The sequence below is a fragment of the Microcaecilia unicolor genome, chromosome 3 (assembly GCF_901765095.1).
Source record: "Microcaecilia unicolor chromosome 3, aMicUni1.1, whole genome shotgun sequence".
NCBI lineage: Eukaryota > Metazoa > Chordata > Amphibia > Gymnophiona > Siphonopidae > Microcaecilia > Microcaecilia unicolor.
Genome location: NC_044033.1, coordinates 508,923,463 through 508,942,793, shown reverse-complemented (window position 1 = coordinate 508,942,793; position 19,331 = coordinate 508,923,463). Strand labels below are relative to the sequence as shown.

General features: G+C 43.1%; 2 protein-coding genes across 6 annotated transcripts in view; one reads left to right on the top strand and one right to left on the bottom strand.

Moving 5' to 3' along the window:
* Positions 1–19,331, top strand: part of NT5E (5'-nucleotidase ecto) — a 502,044-nt gene that overhangs the window by 352,248 nt on the left and 130,465 nt on the right. The gene's annotated exons all lie outside the window — the stretch shown is intronic.
* LOC115467289 (sorting nexin-14) overlaps positions 1–19,331 on the bottom strand; it is a 193,165-nt gene that overhangs the window by 76,272 nt on the left and 97,562 nt on the right. For all 5 annotated transcript variants that reach the window (XM_030199131.1, XM_030199130.1, XM_030199133.1 and 2 more), the window contains 2 exons: positions 12,882–13,014; positions 6,136–6,340 (listed from right to left, as the gene is read on the bottom strand). In XM_030199131.1, coding sequence (XP_030054991.1) covers positions 6,136–6,340; positions 12,882–13,014 — 338 coding nt within the window. The remainder of the gene's footprint in view (positions 1–6,135; positions 6,341–12,881; positions 13,015–19,331) is intronic.

Genomic DNA, 19,331 nt, shown 5'->3' with positions numbered 1-19,331 from the left:
GGAAGGATGGGGAGAGAAAGAGGGAAGATGCTGGATGGAAGGATGCAGAGAGAAAGAGGGGGAGACATTGGAAGGATGGGGAGAAGATAGAGTTAGTGAAAGACTGAAGAATAAGAGGAAGGAGAACAAATGTGAGGGAAAGATGAAAAGCAATAGGTAGATGAAGTAAAAAGAGGGAAATAAAAGAATGGATAGTAAGAATGAATTAAATCTGGACAGAGAGAGAGAGGCAGAAAAACAAACTGAAGAAAACAAAGAAAAAGGAGAGAAAAATGACACATAGACAGGAAACCCTGGCAAGAGAGTTAAGAGAAGAAAGGAAGCAGAAACAAAAGACTGGGACCAACACAATTAGAAAAAGTAAATGGCCAGACAACAAAGGTACAGAAAATAATTTTATTTTTAATTTAGGATAAAGTAATATTGTAGCTTTGTTAATAAAGGTGAATAAATGCAAATAAAACACAAAATAGAAAATAAGGTGATACCTTTATATTGGACTGATTTTAATACATTTTTGATTAGTCTTCAGAGATCAGCACTTCCTTCCTCAGGTCAGGAGAGGATACCATAACATCAGTATACTGCCCAGATCTGAGGCAAGAGGTTTTGGCCTCTGAAAGCTAATTGAAAAGGGTATTAGGCTAGTAAATAAAATATTTTTTGGAATGGGTGTGGGCTTGAGGTATGTCAGGGGGCAGAGCCATGTAGAGTAGGTGGAGCCAAGGCACTGGGGGCAGGGCTGGGGCATGTACTAAAATCTCCCTCTCAAAACTTGGAACCCCTTGGAAGCTCTGCCTAACCTAAAACAACTTCCACACACAGCTGGCTTAAAAATTCAATTTTGGAGGCTTAAAGTCTAATCCCCAAAACAAAGACCTTGCTTTTAAAGTAATGCCTACAATAGCCTCAAGCATCAGCCGTGTGTAAAAATCCTGATGGTCTAACCCTTACATAAAAATATATCTGGTAGCCCCCACAGTCTGAAACTCTTGAACTTAGTCCAAGAACTCAAGTTGTGAATTTCTGCCTATCCCTGAGAACTAAGGATCGAAGGAGGGCAAACTGCAGATCCTATCTTACATCAAGAACTGATACCTCGACACATTCGAAAAACCAATGAACACCTTCCCTTCCGAAAGCTGCTGAAGACTTACCTCTTCAAACAAGCCTACCCAAATGCCCCAATGTAAATCTCGAACCTAATCCACACCACCAGTACTACCCACACTCCAATCCTTTCTCCACATCTCTTACTATCGTCATACTCTATATAACCATGTTAACTCTGTGAAACTTTGCACCATACTTTGTGTTATCTCTGTGATACTTTGTAAGCCGCACTGAACTTGCTATCGAGCGGGAAAGAGCGGGGTATAAATGCTATAAAATAAATAAATACATACAATGAACTTAGTTGTGAAACTCAGACCTTACTCAGGATATGATCAAATGTATAACGAAGATATTTTTGGTTTAAAAACAAAAATTAACTTCCTCACAGCTTCAATGGTTTGATTTTTCATTTTTATTTTTTTTATCTGATAACATGACGTTTAAGACTCATGGTCCTAAAGTCCAAATTTAGGAGTCAAAGACATAGAAAACTTGAAATCTCTGAGCACATTAGTTGCTGTTTTGTGATTTGCAAGGCAACGCCCATGGGATCCTGCCATGTGGTACACAGGCCAAGATGCAACCACAGCAAGCTCGTAAACAGGATGCTCTACCTTCACTGCCAGAGGCAATGGCATGTTGACCAGACAGACATCAAGAAAATAAGCTTTGCTGAGCCAGTAAAGCTCTTGTGGCAACACCCTTTATTCCTAAGATGCTCAAAAGCAGCCTGTCATGGAAACCACAGTAGAAAAGTAGGTGGAGGGCAAAAAAGACTTACAAGTACTACTATGATTCAGCTTCTGGTCTGAAGCATCTAGTCTCAATTACATTCCCTGAGCTGTAATGTCTACAGGTTATGACTGTTAAGAGAAGACGCCAAAGTTTATTTTTTGCAGAAACCTCAGCTTGTCTGTATTTTTGGATACCAGACATCTGTGATGATCATGTAAAACAATGAAAACAGATGTGTCTGCTGCATGAGGAGAATGGAGTTGCTCCTCATTCTTAGATAACTGATAATTCCATCCATGGGCGTAGTACAAGCTTCCACCCCATCCTCCAATCCCCCGAGCTGCCGGCAGCCTAAGCGAGAAAGCAATATCCCCGCTGCTTTAGACCTGTCCCCGGAAGCCTGTCTTTCTCCTTCAACTTCCTGTTCTCACGTAGGTAGGAAGCTGTAGGAGAGAGAACGGCTTCTGGGGTAGATCTAAAGCAGAGTGCGTGTTGCTTTCTCGCTGAGGTTGCCGGCTGCTCAGAGGATTGGAAGAGTGTGGGAGTGGGGGGGGGGGGGGGGGGGGAAGACTCCAGTGCTGTGGTGATGGCGGGGGGGGGGGGGGGGGGTGGGCGCTCGAAGGAGATTGACAGAGACAGGTGTGGGCCCGGGTGGGGAAAAAAAAAATTAAAAAGAGACCACGGGGTGGGGGAGTAAGAGACAGAGAGATGGAGAAGGAGCAGAAGATAAATAGGACTAGGGGGTGTGGGTGAGAGAGAGGGAGCAGAAGGTGAATGGGACTAGGAAGGGTGGGAGGGAGAAAGAGCAGAAGATGGATGCGACTAGGGGCGTGGGGGGGAAGGGGAACAGAGCAGAAGATGAGTGGGTCTTCTACTAACCTATAAATGTACTCACTCTGCTGCTCCCCAGTATCTCTCCACACTCGTCCTTCCCTACACCCCTTCCCGTGCACTCCGCTCCATGGATAAATCCTTCTTATCTGTTCCCTTCTCCACTACTGCCAACTCCAGACTTCGCGCCTTCTGTCTCGCTGCACCCTACGCCTGGAATAAACTTCCTGAGCCCCTACGTCTTGCCCCATCCTTGGCCACCTTTAAATCTAGACTGAAAGCCCACCTCTTTAACATTGCTTTTGACTCGTAACCACTTGTAACCACTCGCCTCCACCTACCCTCCTCTCCTCCGTCCTGTACACATTAATTAATTTGATTACTTTATTTTTTGTCTATTAGATTGTAAGCTCTTTGAGCAGGGACTGTCTTTCTTCTATGTTTGTGCAGCGCTGCGTATGCCTTGTAGCGCTATAGAAATGCTAAATAGTAGTAGTAGTTGGTGACTGAATGGGAACGGAAGACGACAAGAGGAGAGAGAAGAAATGGAAAAGCCAACCTGGAAAAGAATTTAGAAGACTGACACATGGAAAGTGGAAGGGAGTGGGACCAGCCTAATCAGATAAAGGTTGAAAAGAAAAATATTATTTTTATTTAATATTAGACTGAGATGTGCCTGCTTTGTGAAATGAACATTTATCTATTTTTTAGTTTGTATTTTGCAGAGTACAGGAGAAAAAAAACATTTGTTTCTCTCTTACCAGTACTGCCCTGCTTGTAGAGTCTGGCGTTCTTGGGTGGAGGGGAGGGGGATCTCCATTTCAGTTTTTGTCTGTATGGTTTTTTTTGTGGTTCCCCATTTATATATATAGATGTTGGCTCCATATTCAGTGTTCTAGGCTTGTGTGTGTGTGTTTTGAATAACTATAATGAATGTGTACAAGATGTATGTATGCAAATGAATATGCTAATGTGCCACGCCCCACCATTTGCCCCCCCCCCACCCCACCCCAAATGAAACTATCAAAGTATGCCCATGATTCCACCTCATTAAATATAGATAGCAGAAAAACCTGATAAGAGGAGCTCTGCTTTCTGACGCAATAGCAGTACTTTTCCATCTCATTATGAGGCTGGAGTGGAGGAGTGGCCTAGTGGTTAGGGTGGTGGACACATCCTCTGGTAATACCAGCACCGATCCCTGAGGCACTCCAGTACTCACATTTCCCTCATCTGAGTGAATTCCATTAACCACCACCCTCTGGCGTCTGTCCGTCAACCAGGTACTATCTTCAGCCTGTCAAGTTTATTCAAGAGCCTCCTGTGGGGGAACTGTGTCAAAAGCTTTGCTGAAGTCTAAGTAGATTACATCTATAGCACGTCCTTGATTCAGGCACAGGCAGCTCCTTGTGACTCTGGGCAAGTCACTTAACCCTCCATTGCCCCATCGAAGCCGCATTGAGCCTGCCATGAGTGGGAAAGCACGGGGTACAAATGTAACAAAAATAAAATAGATACTATTGGAGATTCTACATGGAATGTTGCTACTATTGGAGATTCTACATGGAATGTTGCTATTTCACTAGCAACATTCCATGTAGAAGGCTGCGCAGGCTTCTGTTTCTGTGAGTCTGACGTCCTGCAGAGGATGTGAGCCTGACCACATAGCAAGATACTATACAACGCTGTAAATGGCGATATGCACCTTGATGGCTGTAAGTGACCTATTCTAAGGGTGTTATTTGGCCTGTATACTGAAAGGTTTCCAGGCTCTTTATGTGTTTAAATGTGTGATTCTATTCTAATAGTAACATACATAGTAACATAGTAGATGATGGCAGAAAAAGACCTGCATGGTCCACCCAGTCTGCCCAACAAGATAAACTCATATATGCTACTTTTTGTGTATACCTTACCTTGATTTGTACCTGTCCTTTTCAGGGCACAGACTGTGTAAGTCTGCCCAGCACTATCCCCGCCTCCCGCCACCGGCTCTGTCATTCAATCTCGGCTAAGCTCCTTAGGATCCATTCCTTCTGAACAGGATTCCTTTATGTTTATCCCACGTGTGCTTGAATTCTGTTACCGTTTTCATTTCCACCACCTCCCGCGAGAGGGCATTCCAAGCATCCACTACTCTCTCCGTGAAAAAATACTTCCTGACATTTTTCTTGAGTCTGCCCCCCTTCAATCTCATTTCATGTCCTCTCGTTCTACCGCCTTCCCATCTCTGGAAAAGGTTCGTTTGCGGATTAATACTTTTCAAATATTTGAACGTCTGTATCATATCACCCCTGTTTCTCCTTTCTTCCAGAGTATACATGTTCAGGTCATCAAGTCTCTCCTCATATGTCTTGTAACGCAAATCCCTTACCATTCTCGTAGCTTTTCTTTGCACCGCTTCAATTCTTTTTACATCCTTCGCAAGGTACGGCCTCCAAAACTGAACACAATACTCCAGGTGGGGCCTCACCAACTACTTATACAGGGGCATCAACACCCCCTTTCTTCTGCTGGTCACACCTCTCTCTATACAGCCTAACAACCTTCTAGCTACGGCCACCGCCTTGTCACACTGTTTCGTCGCCTTCAGATCCTCAGATACTATCACCCCAAGATCCCGCTCCCCGTCCGTTCCTATCAGACTCTCCCCGCCTAACACATACGTCTCCCGAGGATTTCTATTCCCTAAGTGCATCACTTTGCATTTCTTCACATTGAATTTTAATTGCCAAACCTTAGACCATTCTTCTAGCTTCCTCAGATCCTTTTTCATGTTTTCCACTCCCTCCCGGGTGTCCACTCTGTTACAGATCTTAGTATCATCCGCAAATAGGCAAACTTTACCTTCTAACCCTTCGGCAATGTCACTCACAAATATATTGAACAGAATCGGTCCCAGCACCGATCCTTGAGGCACACCACTACTCACCTTTCCCTCCTCCGAGCAAATCCCATTCACCACCACCCTCTGGCTTCTGTCCGTCAACCAGTTCCTAATCCAGTTCACCACTTCGGGTCCTATCTTCAGCCCATCCAGTTTTATTTAAGAGCCTCCTGTGGGGAACCGTGTCAAAAGCTTTGCTGAAATCTAAGTAGATTACGTCCATAGCTCGTCCCTGATTCAATTCTCCTGTCACCCAATCAAAGAATTCAATGAGATTCGTTTGGCACGATTTCCCTGTATTGTGTTGGTAAATAGTATACCATGCCATACTTTGTATTGTTTTTGAATATTTTTACTGCTGTAATTGCCTATTGCTCATGTTTGATCTATTCTTACTGTACACCGCCTTGAGTGAATTCCTTCAAAAAATGCGGTAAATAAATCCTAATATATAAATAAATAAGATATTACCACCTAGGTTGTAGGTGGTATAGAAATTATTAAAATAAATAACTAACGAAGCACGCAAGAATGTTTAAGTGCGCATTCTCCACAGAGCCACATACCTGCCCTTCGATCATTCCGCTCCACATCAATGCAGAAGACGGGAACCCTCTCTTTCCTATCCTTTCTTTCCACTGATGTTTCATCAAACAAGTCCACGTATGGGATGCTGATTTTCCATGCCGAGAGGTTGCGCGGTGTGCTGGGTGTGCTAACAGCTGCCTCCTCAGGAGAATCATCTTCTACCACCACAATCCCTTCTTCAATCTGTAGTTAAGAATTTCATTATAAATGATTCTTCATACATTATAGATATAACTAGCCGTTGAGCCCGTAAAAACGGGCTGGTATAGAGGTTTTCCTCCCCCCACGGTCACCACCGCTCCCCTCCCCCCCGCGAAGTCGCCACCGCTCCCCCCCCCTCGAAGTCGTCGCCGCCGCCACCCCTCCACCTGGTCCGGGCCCTCTCTTCACTTCTGAACTTACAGATCCATTCGCCGAACGCAGCAACGCACATCAGCTGAGCTGCCCCTTCCTTCTCTGCCTGTGTGTGTCCCGCCCTCGCTGACGTTACGTCACAGGAGGGCGGGGCCACAGGCAAAGAAGGAAGGGCTCACTGCAGCTCAGCTGATGTGCGTTGCTGCGTTCGGCGAATGGATCTGTAAGTTCAGAAGGGAAGAGAGGGCCCGGGCCGGGTGGAGGGGTGGCGGCGGCGACTCCGAGTGGGGGGGGGGGGGGGGAGCGGTAGCAACGTCGGCGGCGCAGTTTCCCTCTCTGTCCCGCCCCCCCCCCCCGTCATCACGTATTGACGCGGGGGCGGGACAGAGAGGGAAGTCTCTACTGCGCATTTGCAGTGAGTACGGTCACTCGCCGTTTATATGTTTGATTTCATTTTAATTCTAGAAACTTTTTCTCACTTTCTAACCCTTCCCCATTTCCAATTAAGTCTTCTAAACATTTACTACTTTAAATCCTATTTTGAAAAACATAAATTCTAGCTGACTCTTGAGCTATTTATACAAATGTCAGAACATGTTTCTATTCTAATTTTTTCAAAACCTAAATACTTTTATTCCATTCTGTTATTTTTTATTATACTGCCCACCTATAGTTTCACTAGTCAATGGAGGCGAGGCTGAAGGAAAGGATAGTGAATTTCTTCGAAGCAAGTAAGTTGCAAGATCCACGACAACATGGTTTTTACCAAAGGGAAATCGTGCCAAATGAATCTCATTGAATTCTTTGACTGGGTGACCGGAGAATTAAATCAAGGACGTGCTATGGACGTAATCTACTTAGATTTCAGTAAAGCTTTTGACACGGTTCCCCACAGGAGGCTCTTGAATAAACTAGACGGGCTGAAGATAGGACCCGAAGTGGTGAACTGGATTAGGAACTGGTTGATGGGCAGACGCCAGAGGGTACTGATAAATGGAGTTCGTTCGGAGGAGAGAAAGGTGAGCAGTGGAGTGCCTCAGGGATCAGTGCTGGGGCCGATTCTATTCAATGCCACTTACAATGCCACTCTCTCCTCTGCTCTAGACACCCTTGCACCGTCCATCTCCCGTCCCACAAGGCGTACCAATCCCCAGCCCTGGCTGACCCCTTGCACCTGTTACCTTCGCTCCTGCGCCCGTTCGGCTGAACGCCTCTGGAGGAAATCTCGTGCCCATACTGACTTCATTCACTTCAAATTCATGCTATCCTCCTTCCAATCCTCCCTATTCCTCACTCAACAGGACTATTACACCCAACTAACTAATTCCCTCAGCTCTAACCCACGTCGTCTCTTCGCCATCCTCAACTCCCTCCGCAAAGTGCCCTCCGCTCCCACCCCCCCTCACTCTCTCCTCAATCTCTGGCCGACTACTTCCATGACAAGGTCCAGAAGATCAACCTCGAATTCACCACCAAACCTTCTCCTCCTCTTCATCCTATAACCCACTCTCTCAACCAACCTACCCAGGCCTCCTTCTCCTCTTTTCCTGCTATCACCGAAGAGGAAACCGCCCATCTCCTCTCCATCTCGAAATCCACCACCTGTTCCTCCGACCCCATCCCCACCAACTTACTTATCACCATCACTCCTACTATCACCCCCACCATCTGTCATATCCTCAACCTCTCTCTCTCCACTGCAACTGTCCCGGACACCTTCAAGCATGCTGTGGTCACACCACACCTCAAAAAACCATCACTTGACCCTACCTGTCCCTCCAACTACCGCCCCATTTCCCTCCTACCCTTCCTCTCCAAGATACTTGAACAAGCCATTCACAGCCGCTGCATTGATTTTCTCTCCACTCATGCCATCCTCGATCCGCTCCAATCCGGCTTTCGCCCCCTACACTCGACAGAAACAGCACTATCTAAGGTCTGCAATGACCTGTTCCTCGCCAAATCCAAAGGTCACTACTCCATCCTCATCGACCTATCCGCCGCTTTCGACACTGTCAATCACAACCTACTTCTTGACACACTGTCCTCCTTTGGCTTCCAGGGCTCTGTCCTCTCCTGGGTCTCCTCCTATCTCTCCCATCGTACCTTCAGAGTACACTCTCATGGTTCGTCCTCCTCCCCTATCCCGCTCTCTGTTGGAGTTCCTCAAGGCTTTGTCCTTGGGCCCCTTCTTTTCTCAATCTACACCTCTTCCTTAGGCTCCCTGATCTCTTCTCATGGTTTTCACTATCATCTTTATGCTGACGACACCCAGCTTTATCTCTCCACACCAGACATCACTGCGGAAACCCAGGCCAAGGTATCGGCCAGCTTATCCGACATTGCTGCCTGGATGTCCAACCGCCACCTGAAACTGAACATGGCCAAGACTGAACTTATTTTTTTCCTACCCAAACCCACTTCTCCTCTCCCTCCACTCTCTATCTCAGTTGATAACACCCTCATCGTCCCCGTCTCATCTGCCCACAACCTCGGTGTCATCTTCGACTCCTCCCTCTCCTTCTCTGCGCATATCCAGCAGATAGCCAAGACCTGTCGCTTCTTCCTCTATAACATTAGCAAAATTCGCCCCTTCCTCTCCGAGCACACCACCTGAACTCTCATCCACTCTCTCATTATCTCTCGCCTTGACTACTGCAACCTACTCCTCACCGGCCTCCCACTTAGCCATCTATCCCCCCTTCAGTCCATTCAGAACTGTGCCGCACGTCTTATCTTCCGCCTTAACCGATATACTCATATCACCCCTCTCCTCAAGTCACTTCACTGGCTTCCGATCAGATACCGAATACAGTTCAAGCTTCTCCTACTCACCTACAAATGCACTCGATCTGCAGCCCCTCCTTACCTCTTTAACCTCATCTCCCCTTACATCCCTACCCGTAACCTCCGCTCTCAAGACAAATCCCTCCTTTCAGTACCCTTCTCCACCACCGCCAACTCTAGGCTTCGCCCTTCCTGCCTCGCCTCACCCCATGCTTGGAACAAACTCCCTAAGCCCATACGCCGGGCCCCCTCCCTACCCATCTTCAAATCATTGCTCAAAGCCCACCTCTTCAATGTCGCCTTCGGCACCTAATCACTTCATCTCTTCTCAGGAAATCTCATCTACCCCAACTTGGCATTTCGTCTATTAGATTGTAAGCTCTTCTGAGCAGGGACCGTCCTTATTCGTTAATTTGTACAGCGCTGCGTAACCCTAGTAGCGCTCTAGAAATGTTAAGTAGTAGTAGTAGTAATATATTTGTGAGTGATATTGCCGAAGGGTTAGAAGGTAAAGTTTGCCTTTTTGCGGATGACACCAAGATTTGCAACAGAGTGGACACTCCGGAGGGAATGGAAAGCATGAAAAAAGATCTGCGGAAGCTAGAAGACTGCTCTAACATTTGGCAATTAAAATTCAATGTGAAGAAATGCAAAGTGATGCACTTAGGGAGTAGAAATCCACAGGAGACGTATGTGTTAGGTGGTGAGAGTCTGATAGGTACGGACGGGGAGAGGGATCTTGGGGTGATAGTATCTGAGGACCTGAAGGCGACGGAACAGTGTGACAAGGCGGTGGCCGTAGCTAGAAGATTGCTAGGCTGTATAGAGAGAGGTGTGACCAGCAGAAGAAAAGAGGTTTTAATACCCCTTTATAAGACGTTGGTGAGGCCCCACCTGGACTAGTGTGTTCAGTTTTGGAGGCCGAATCTTGTGAAGGATGTTAAAAAAATGGAAGCGGTGCAAAGAAATGCTACGAGAATGGTATGGGATTTGCGTTACAAGACGTATGAGGAGAGAGAGACTTGTTGACCTGAACATGTATACCCTAGAGGAAAGGAGAAACAGGGGTGATATGATACAGACATTCAAATATTTGAAAGGTATGAATCCGCAAACGAACCTTTTCCAGAGATGGGAAGGCGGTAGAACGAGAGGACATGAAATGAGATTGAAGGGGGGCAGACTCAAGAAAAATGTCAGGAAGTATTTTTTCACGGAGAGAGTGGTGGATGCTTGGAATGCCCTCCCGCGGGAGGTGGTGGAGAGGAAAACGGTAACGGAATTCAAACATGCGTGGGATAAACATAAAGGAATCCTGCTCAGAAGGAAGGGATCCCCAGAAGGTTAGCCGGTGGTGGGAGGCAGGGCTGGTGGTTGGAATGTGGGGATAGTGCTGGGCAGACTTATACGGTCTGTGCCAGAGCCGGTGGTGGGAGGCGGGGCTGGTGGTTGGGAGGCGGGGATAGTGCTGGGCAGACTTATACGGTCTGTGCCCTGAAAAAGACAGGTACAAATCAAGGTAAGGTATACACAAAAAATGGCACATGTGAGTTTATCTTGTTGGGCAGACTGGATGGACCGTGCAGGTCTTTTTCTGCCGTCATCTACTATGTTACTATCTTACTATGTTTCCCATATGGAACACAACAATGCTAAATGAGGAGTAGCACTGTTCTATTAGAGACATGATAGTAGCCACTGAAATAAAGGGCGAGCAGGGGGAAGCTGGATTATGGGCTGCACTAGAAAAATCCTAAGAAATTCAGTATGAGGGAAAAATGAGGATTCAGATATAGCAAGTATCAGGATAGCATGAAAAGCTAGTAAGTGACTAGAATCTACTGCATGTTATCTCAACTCTACCTGCTGCAACATCAGTTAGGAAGAAAGTTTTGGATGTCCTTACAAAGGGCACTCTTCACATCTATATAACCCTGAGTGAAATGGAACCAAGTAAATGCAAATTGATTTACTCTTTCAAAAACTATAAAGACTAGGTGAGATGCCATGAAGCAGTGCATTTAAAATAAAATTAGAGAATATTTTTTCACGCAATGCATACCGTACCTCTGGAGCTCACTGCCAGAGCATATGGTAAAAGCAGTTAATGTAGCTTGGTTTAAAAAAAACGTTTGGACAAAATTACTGGCAGAAAAGCCCATAAACTGAATGTGGCAAAACAGGGGACCTTCATACTTGTGAATTGTTGCCCTATGACATCTTTCTTCCTTTCAGTGCATATCCTTTGAGTGGCCAGCAGGTGGTATTTGACTTCTACATTACAGCTGTAGCAGAGGTCTGTTTTCTTTTCTAGCTTACCTTCCCCAAAGGAACAGAGGAAAGCCCCTGAGGTAAAAAGTAATCTGCAGTGCCATTAGTCAAACACCCTTAGTGCTAATGCTCTGTGCCCTGAATCTAAAGACGTGCTAGAACTCAGTCTCAGAGTTGGGAGTGTAGAGGGAGTAGACCTCTGCACTGAGGCCCTGTTCAATTCCTGATCTCCCCAGGTACTACTTAGGTAGTAAAAAAAAAAGTGTTTAGTTAGCTTTAATAATCCTTATTATTTTATCTGTTTCTGTTTGTTTACCACTCTTACTATTCACTGTTCAATTTTTTTTATGATAATAAACCTATTAGTTTATTAGCTCTGTTGTCCTGGACTGACTAAGAATCCTGGAAGTTTGTGTTCTAGGTCTGTGGATGGTTTTCTGGGAACTGTTGGACCCTTAAGATTGTGGCCCTCATCCTCTCGCTGTTTACCAGTTGACTTGATTACTATAATGTCATATATGCAGACCTAGCTCAATTTGCTATGAAAAAACTACAATCCTTCCAGAACACTGCAATCAAATTACTTTGTCGCACCTGGCATTCAGATCACATAACTCCACTACTTAAAATGTTACCACTGGCTACCAGTCGAAAAACATACTGTATAACATACAAGATAGCTCTTCTCCCTTTCAAAGCACTAAGAAATGGCCTCCCAGATTATCTTTCACACCTGACCATCCCCTATGTCCCACCTAGACTTCTCCATTCCATCAACGATCATCGACTCATTCTTCCTAGCCCTAAAAGCTCAACCTACAAATCCACAAGAAACACTGCATTCGTTTTCCTTTCTCCTGGAATTCACTCCCTATTTACCTCACAGCGATCTCTTTTTAAATTCTTTTAAAGTTAATTTTAAAACTTTTCTCTTTAAACATGCTTTCGGGGACACGGGGTGATGGACCAGCCAGCATGGGATTTTTGTCTTTAATGTTCCACCAACCCTGCTTTTCATTTTTTTTTTTTTAAGCGTGAATGAATATCTTTTCTATTATTTGTATGGCGTTCCTTTCCACTGACCTATTTATATATCTTGTCATTTTTATGTAAACTGCTCTGACAGAGCGCTATAACAAGTTTTAACTAACATAAACCTATATCCTTAGCTGTGTCAACTAGAAAGAAATGGGGAGATTAGGTGGGTCTGCTGGTCTTTACCTACCATCTACTACATCTCTATAGTTTTTGGCCACCTAAAGTTTTCTATTATGAAAAAAGAAAATTAATAGATCACCATCATTCTACTCACCATGTCATCATCTCCTTCCGTTAAACCGTAGTTAGGCAGCATGGCACCCTCCATTGTAGTACTCTTAAACACGCCTTTAATTTTGCTGCCTATCCTGCTGATTCCAAAGGATTCTCCTCTTTTCTGTGTACTTCTAAGTGGTGTATAAAAACAGAGCGCACAATGCAAAACAACCTGTCACTGTTTATACCGAAAGACACATAAAAACACATCTGAACTCAACTTTTCATGAACCTTTTTTTTCCTTAATTTTAATCAAGTGCTGAAAATAAAATTAATTGTAATCAGAATACAAAGATTACTATTAGCATATGAAAACCATTTAAATGTACTAATTACAAAATTAAAGGCATACTCTAAGTTCAATGTAAGTGTACTTTGGCTCTTTGAGACTGATACGAGCAAGGAGAGGAATAAGAGAGTGGTGACATAAGCAAAAATGATGTTTTTCTTCTGAACATAAAGCCGACTTGTTTGCATGCCAGTGGTCAGTACTATAACTAATTTTGCTTTTAACTGTGCTGTACCTGCTCTTCCCAGACAGCTCAGCTTGCAGGGCTTCTTTTCATTGCTGTGTTAGAGCAGCAAATGATTTATTAGAATTTGTGTAATTGAAAAAAAATGGATCATCATCCCATGCTTTTAGGATTTTTACAACGGTAGATAAAAATGTATAACTGTATATGATTTTTTTTTCTATTTCTTTTTGTGAGCACTCTTCACCAATTATCACAAAATTTAGAAGTAAGAACGGCGTGGAGGGGGCTAGGAGCTGAATTTAAATGTATTTTTATGTAATTTTATCTATCTTTTGCTGCTTATCTACCCAGGATGGCAATGAGTTCCAGACCGTAACTATTCGTTGAGTGAAAAAAAAAATTTCCTCCTGTTCGTCTTAAAAGAAGTAGCATGTGACCCAAGTGTAAGGGTTTGAAATACAAATCAATGCATGCATCTACCTTTTCCTATACGAGCACGCAGCTCTGGAATGCGCTGCCACGTAACTTGAAAACGGTCTATGAACTGACCAATTTCCGCAAACTATTAAAAACCTATCTCTTCGACAAGATATATCACAAAGATCAACATGTGTAACTGTATAATCTTTTGAACTTCTAGTACTGTCTTATAATGTCTTTTGCTTTAACACCATCATGTAATTCACCACCATGTAACACAAACCCTCTGTAAACCTAATATATATTCACTTCTATTTCCAGTAACCATGATATATTGTAAGCCACATTGAGCCTGCAAAGAGGTGGGATAATGTGGGATACAAATGCAATAAATAAATAAATAAACTTCCTTGAGTGTCCCCTAGTCTTTGTACTTTTTGAAGGAGTACCAAACAAAAAAATCTTTTTTTTTTTTTAATTGTATTGTTTATTATTTTTCAATTTCGCTAATACACAAAATTGATAAGAAAAATCAGTAAGTGAGGTTACAATATCAAATAAAATCTTTTACCAAATTATTTCCTCAGAAACCAATATAAGTCCACATTTGGGAGTTCAAAATATAGGTAACAGTTGAAGAACTTAAGGAAATAAAAATAAAACAAAATAGTAGATAGGCATGATTTGGACTTTCTTTATATCATCAAACATTGTTTATAGTTGGTAGAGTTGTTCCAATTGTCCTTCTAGATGTTATAAATGCTTCCAGTTGAGAGGGATCAAAAAAGACAAATTTTTCAGACCGGTAGGTAACCAAACATTTGCAAGGAAATTTTAAAAAGAAAGTTGCTCCTATCTGTAACGTTTCCTGCTTCTTCTGAAGAAATTTCTTCCTCCGTGCTTGTGTTTCTCTCGACACATCAGGGTAGACATTAATCTTATATCCCTTAAAGGTCTTTTCACGATTTTTATAAAATAGTTTAAAAATCCAAAATTTATCTGAGGAAAAAGTAACAGTTGCTACCAAAGTAGCGGCTGCTGCTTGGTCTGTTATAGAAGATTCCAACAAATCCGTCACATTAAGGGGTTGATTATCGGAAGCCTGTTGATTCCTGAAAGGAAGATAATATGCTTGTGCAAACAAAGGAATATTTTCTTCTTTTATTTGAAAAATTTCCTGAAAATATAATTTCAGCATCTCTCTAGGAGATATCTCTTTCAAATAGGGAAAATTCACAAAACGTAAATTATTACTTCTGGTAGAGTTCTCCAAAATCTCTATCTTCCTTCTAGAATTTATTAAATCCTTTAAGATAGTCTGCTGTACATCTTGTAATTGTTTTATATCCTTCTCTTGTTTTTCCACTCGAATATTTACTTGTTTTACTTGTTCTTCTACCCTTTCAACTTCTTGTTTTACCTTTTGTACTTAGGGAATTAATGCCTTGCCTAAGTCTACTATTAAAGTCCAAAGGCAGTCTAACGTGACTTCAGGAGGTTTAATCTGTAATTGAGCAAATGAAAAAGCTCCTACCTCCGTCTTTTGTTGCAGCGGAAAGATTCCTGCCATACTGGAAACACTTTGATCCTCCATAGTTGACTCGGCCGTCGTGGTAAGCTCTGCTCTTTGATCTTTGCTTGCCTCACTTCTGCCTAGCTCCACATCCACTTCCGGGATTGGAGTTGAAGACATTACCGATTGAGCACCTAGCTCCCGAAGCACAGGAGGAGGAGGTGGTGTTCGAGCATCGGGGCTAAGAGAAATTTCCAGCTCTAAAGACTCACTCGCACCTTCAACTTGCACTGGAGTCGACAGCAAGCCGCTCGCCGATGTATTTGTGTCCAAAACCCGCTGGAAAAACGCATCGATCGGTCCTCTTTGAGTCGGGGTTTCAAGCCGCTGGGAGGCTGCGGCAGCGGCTTTCCCCCTTCTCTTGGGCATTCTAGGAGTAATAAGGTATGTTCGCCAGGAGCTCTAAAATCACGTCCTATCTACTCGGCAGCCATTTTGAACTCCAAAAAAATCTTTTTAAATTTACTCTTTCTACTCTTCTCAGTATTTTGTGGACCTCTATCATATCTCCCTTCAACTGTCTCTTTTCCAAGTTGAACAGTCCTTACCTCTTAAGCCTTTCCTCATATGAGGAGCTCCATCCCCTTAAGCCAATGGTTCCCAAACCTGGTCCTTGAGGCACCCCAGCCAGTCGGATTTTCAGGATATCCACAATGAATATTCATAAGAAAGATCTGCATTTTGAATATCCTGAAAACCCGACTGGCTGGGGTGCCTCCAGGACCAGGTTTGGGAACCATTGCCTTAATCATTTTGGTTGCCCTTCTTTGAACCTTTTCTAATTCTGCCATCCCTAAGGTAGAGCAACCAGAATTCCACACAATACTCAAGGTGTGGTCTCGCCATGGAGTGATACAGAGGCACTATATTATTCTTTGTCTTATTTTCTATCCCTTTCCTAATAATTCCTAGCAGTCTGTTTGTTTTTTGCTTAATGAACACCCCAAAATTGTCAATCACGGGTCTAAAAATTCTCCTTTGAGTTTGAATCTTTCTTTTAAAATATCCTAAATTTGTTGCTTTCAGAGATGTGGTCAGAATTTCACCATAAGCTGTCTCAGGGATTCACAGCAATGTTCCCTCAAATATTTCTACAAAAAATCAAAATCCAAATGTTCTATTATATATTGTGTTGACATTATAAGTAGTATACTATCCACCTTATAATCGAAAGAGAAAAACGCCTAGATTTCGACCCAAATCAGGAGATAGACGTTTATCTCACAAAAACGAATAAATCGGTATAATCGAAAGCCGATTTTGGACGTTTTCAACTGCACTCCGTCGCGGATGCGGACAAAGTTGATGGGGGCGTGTCAGAGGTGTGGCGAAGGTGGAACTGCGGCGTGGTTATCGACCGAGGAGAAATGTACCCGTTAGGGCGATAATCGAAAAAATAAAGGCGTTTTTAGCGAACATTTAGTACACTTTTGTTGGACCCTTTTTTCACACGAACAGGTCCCAAAAAACTGCTCTAAATGACCAGATGACCATCAGAGGGAATCAGGGATGACCTCCCCTGACTCCCCCAGTGGTCACTAACCCCCTCCCACCACAAAAAAATGATGTTTCACAACTTTTTATTTTCACCATCAAATGTCATACCCACCTCCCTGGCAGCAGTATGCAGGTCCCTGGAGCAGTTGTTAGGGGGTGCAGTGGACTTCAGGCAGGTGGACCCAGGCCCATCCCCCCCTACCTGTTACAATTGTGCTGCTTAATGCTTATTAGTCGTCCAACCCCCCCAAACCCACTGTACCCAAATGTAGGTGCCCTCCTTCACCCCTTAGGGCTATAATAATGGTGTAGACTTGTGGGTTTTGAGGGGGATTTGGGGGGCTCAACACACAAGGGAAGGGTGCTATGCACCTGGGAGCTCTTTTACCTTTTTTTTTGTTTTTGTAAAAGTGCCCCCTAGGGTGCCCGGTTGGTGTCCTGGCATGTGAGGGGGACCAGTGCACTACGAATCCTGGCCCCTCCCACGAACAAATGCCTTGGATTTATTCGTTTTTGAGCTGGGCGCTTTCATTTTCCATTATCGCTGAAAAACAAAAACGCCCAGCTCACAAATTGTCGAATAAAACATGGACGTCTATTTTTTGCGAAAATACGGTTCGGTCCGCCCCTTCACGGACCCGTTCTTGGAGATAAACGCCCATGGAGATAGACGTTTTTGTTCGATTATGCCCCTCCACGCCATACTTTGTATTGTTATTTGAATAATTTTACTGCTGTAATTGTCTATTGCTCATGTTTGATTTATTCTTCCTGTACACTGCCTTGAGTGAATTCCTTCAAAAAAGCAGTAAATAAATCCTAATAAATAATAATAAAATAATACTCAGTACTTGTTTCCCATTTTGATATTCATTTCAACAGCCAAGTTATTTTGGGGCTTACAAAATATTAAGTCCCTAGTTTCCAAATGTTGACATACAGCTGATCTGTTGTTTTTTATATCCATTCAAGCATTTATGTATGCATGCGGCACGTTAATGGGCCCTGTCTTACTTTAAAGCAGCAGTGAGAGGTGGCAAAATGCTAGATGGGGGTGTTAGAACTTGCTGAGGATAAAGAGATGGAAACAAAAGATGAAGACTGATGGCTTGAAAAGACAGCCTGCCAGAAAGGCACTAGAGCAACTTATATGCAAATAATAGTAATACCAAAAGGCAGGAATTCTAAGGGAAGAAGCAAAAACAGACAAGACAAGCAAACATTCAGTATGAAGTCTGCACAGTCATTTGATTCGACATCCCTACGCTCAGCTTTTTGCCAGTTCATAAATGCATGCTGCCAAGTATACTGCCTTTATAACACGTCCTTGTCAAGAAAATAAAAGTTGATTCTTGCACTCAACATATATTCAAAATCTTAAACCTCAATAGAGAAGTATGTCTACAGAGGAAGGTGGACATCTTAAACGTAATAATGATCCAATACGTCGAGTTAGAGTGAAAAAAAAAATGGACTATTGCTCCTGAAATAGTCATTACCTCAAAAAGAAATTGATGAGAACTGACTATCTGTATATGTGAAACTATTATACATAGCAATGGCAAAAAAAAATTGTATAATCAAACTAAAGGGCTAATTTACTAAACTGTATGCCTTACAAGCACACTACAAAAGCTTCAAGATGTTAATAAATGAGAGAGTTAAAGGAATCTAGGACTTAACTGCACTACTATGGAGATTTTACAACTAATGCATATTAATGCCTTCATACTACATATTGGTGGCTCACTTAAATTAGGCAAAGTAGCTCAATAAATGTAAACTAAATTGCCTTAAACACACAAATCAGCATTACTGACACCATTAATGCAAAACCTTAATTATACTGTGACAAAACAGTGGGTTTCGAAGCCTGTGAACTGTATTATTTCATGAAGTGTATTTCTCGTAATTGGCCACCAGATGGCAATTGTTTTGTGTTTTAAAGCTATTGCAGAAAAAGACTTTTTCTTTTTCAGTTTAAGCTTGAGGAAAGAAAATTTGCAGTAGCACTGGCCAGATACTTTCAAAGTTGGTGCCCTGGGCTCTGATTGGCCCTGGAGTTCAAATCTAGCCATGAGGTACTGAATTTTATTTTAGTCTCAGCCAGGGAACGGAGAGAGAAAGATCACTTTACTGAGGCCCTGTGAGCAGTTAAATGTAATAATCTGTGAGCAGCTATATTTCCTGAACTCCCCAGGTACTACTCAGGTAGTAAACAAACGTTTAGATAGTTTTATAATTGATCCAAATTCAGTTACCTGTTATTGTTTGCTGATTTCACCATTTTCTATTCACTGTTCAAGTTCTGTGCCAATAAACCTATAGTTTATTAGCTCTGCTGTCCTAGACTGACTAAGAATCTTGGTGGTTTGTGTTTTGGGTCTGCGAGTGCTTTCTATGAACTGTGGGACCCCTAGGAGTGTGGCACAAGTGTCCTAGAAATCACCGGGGAATAACTTGAGAGTGGGAGATTAGCCC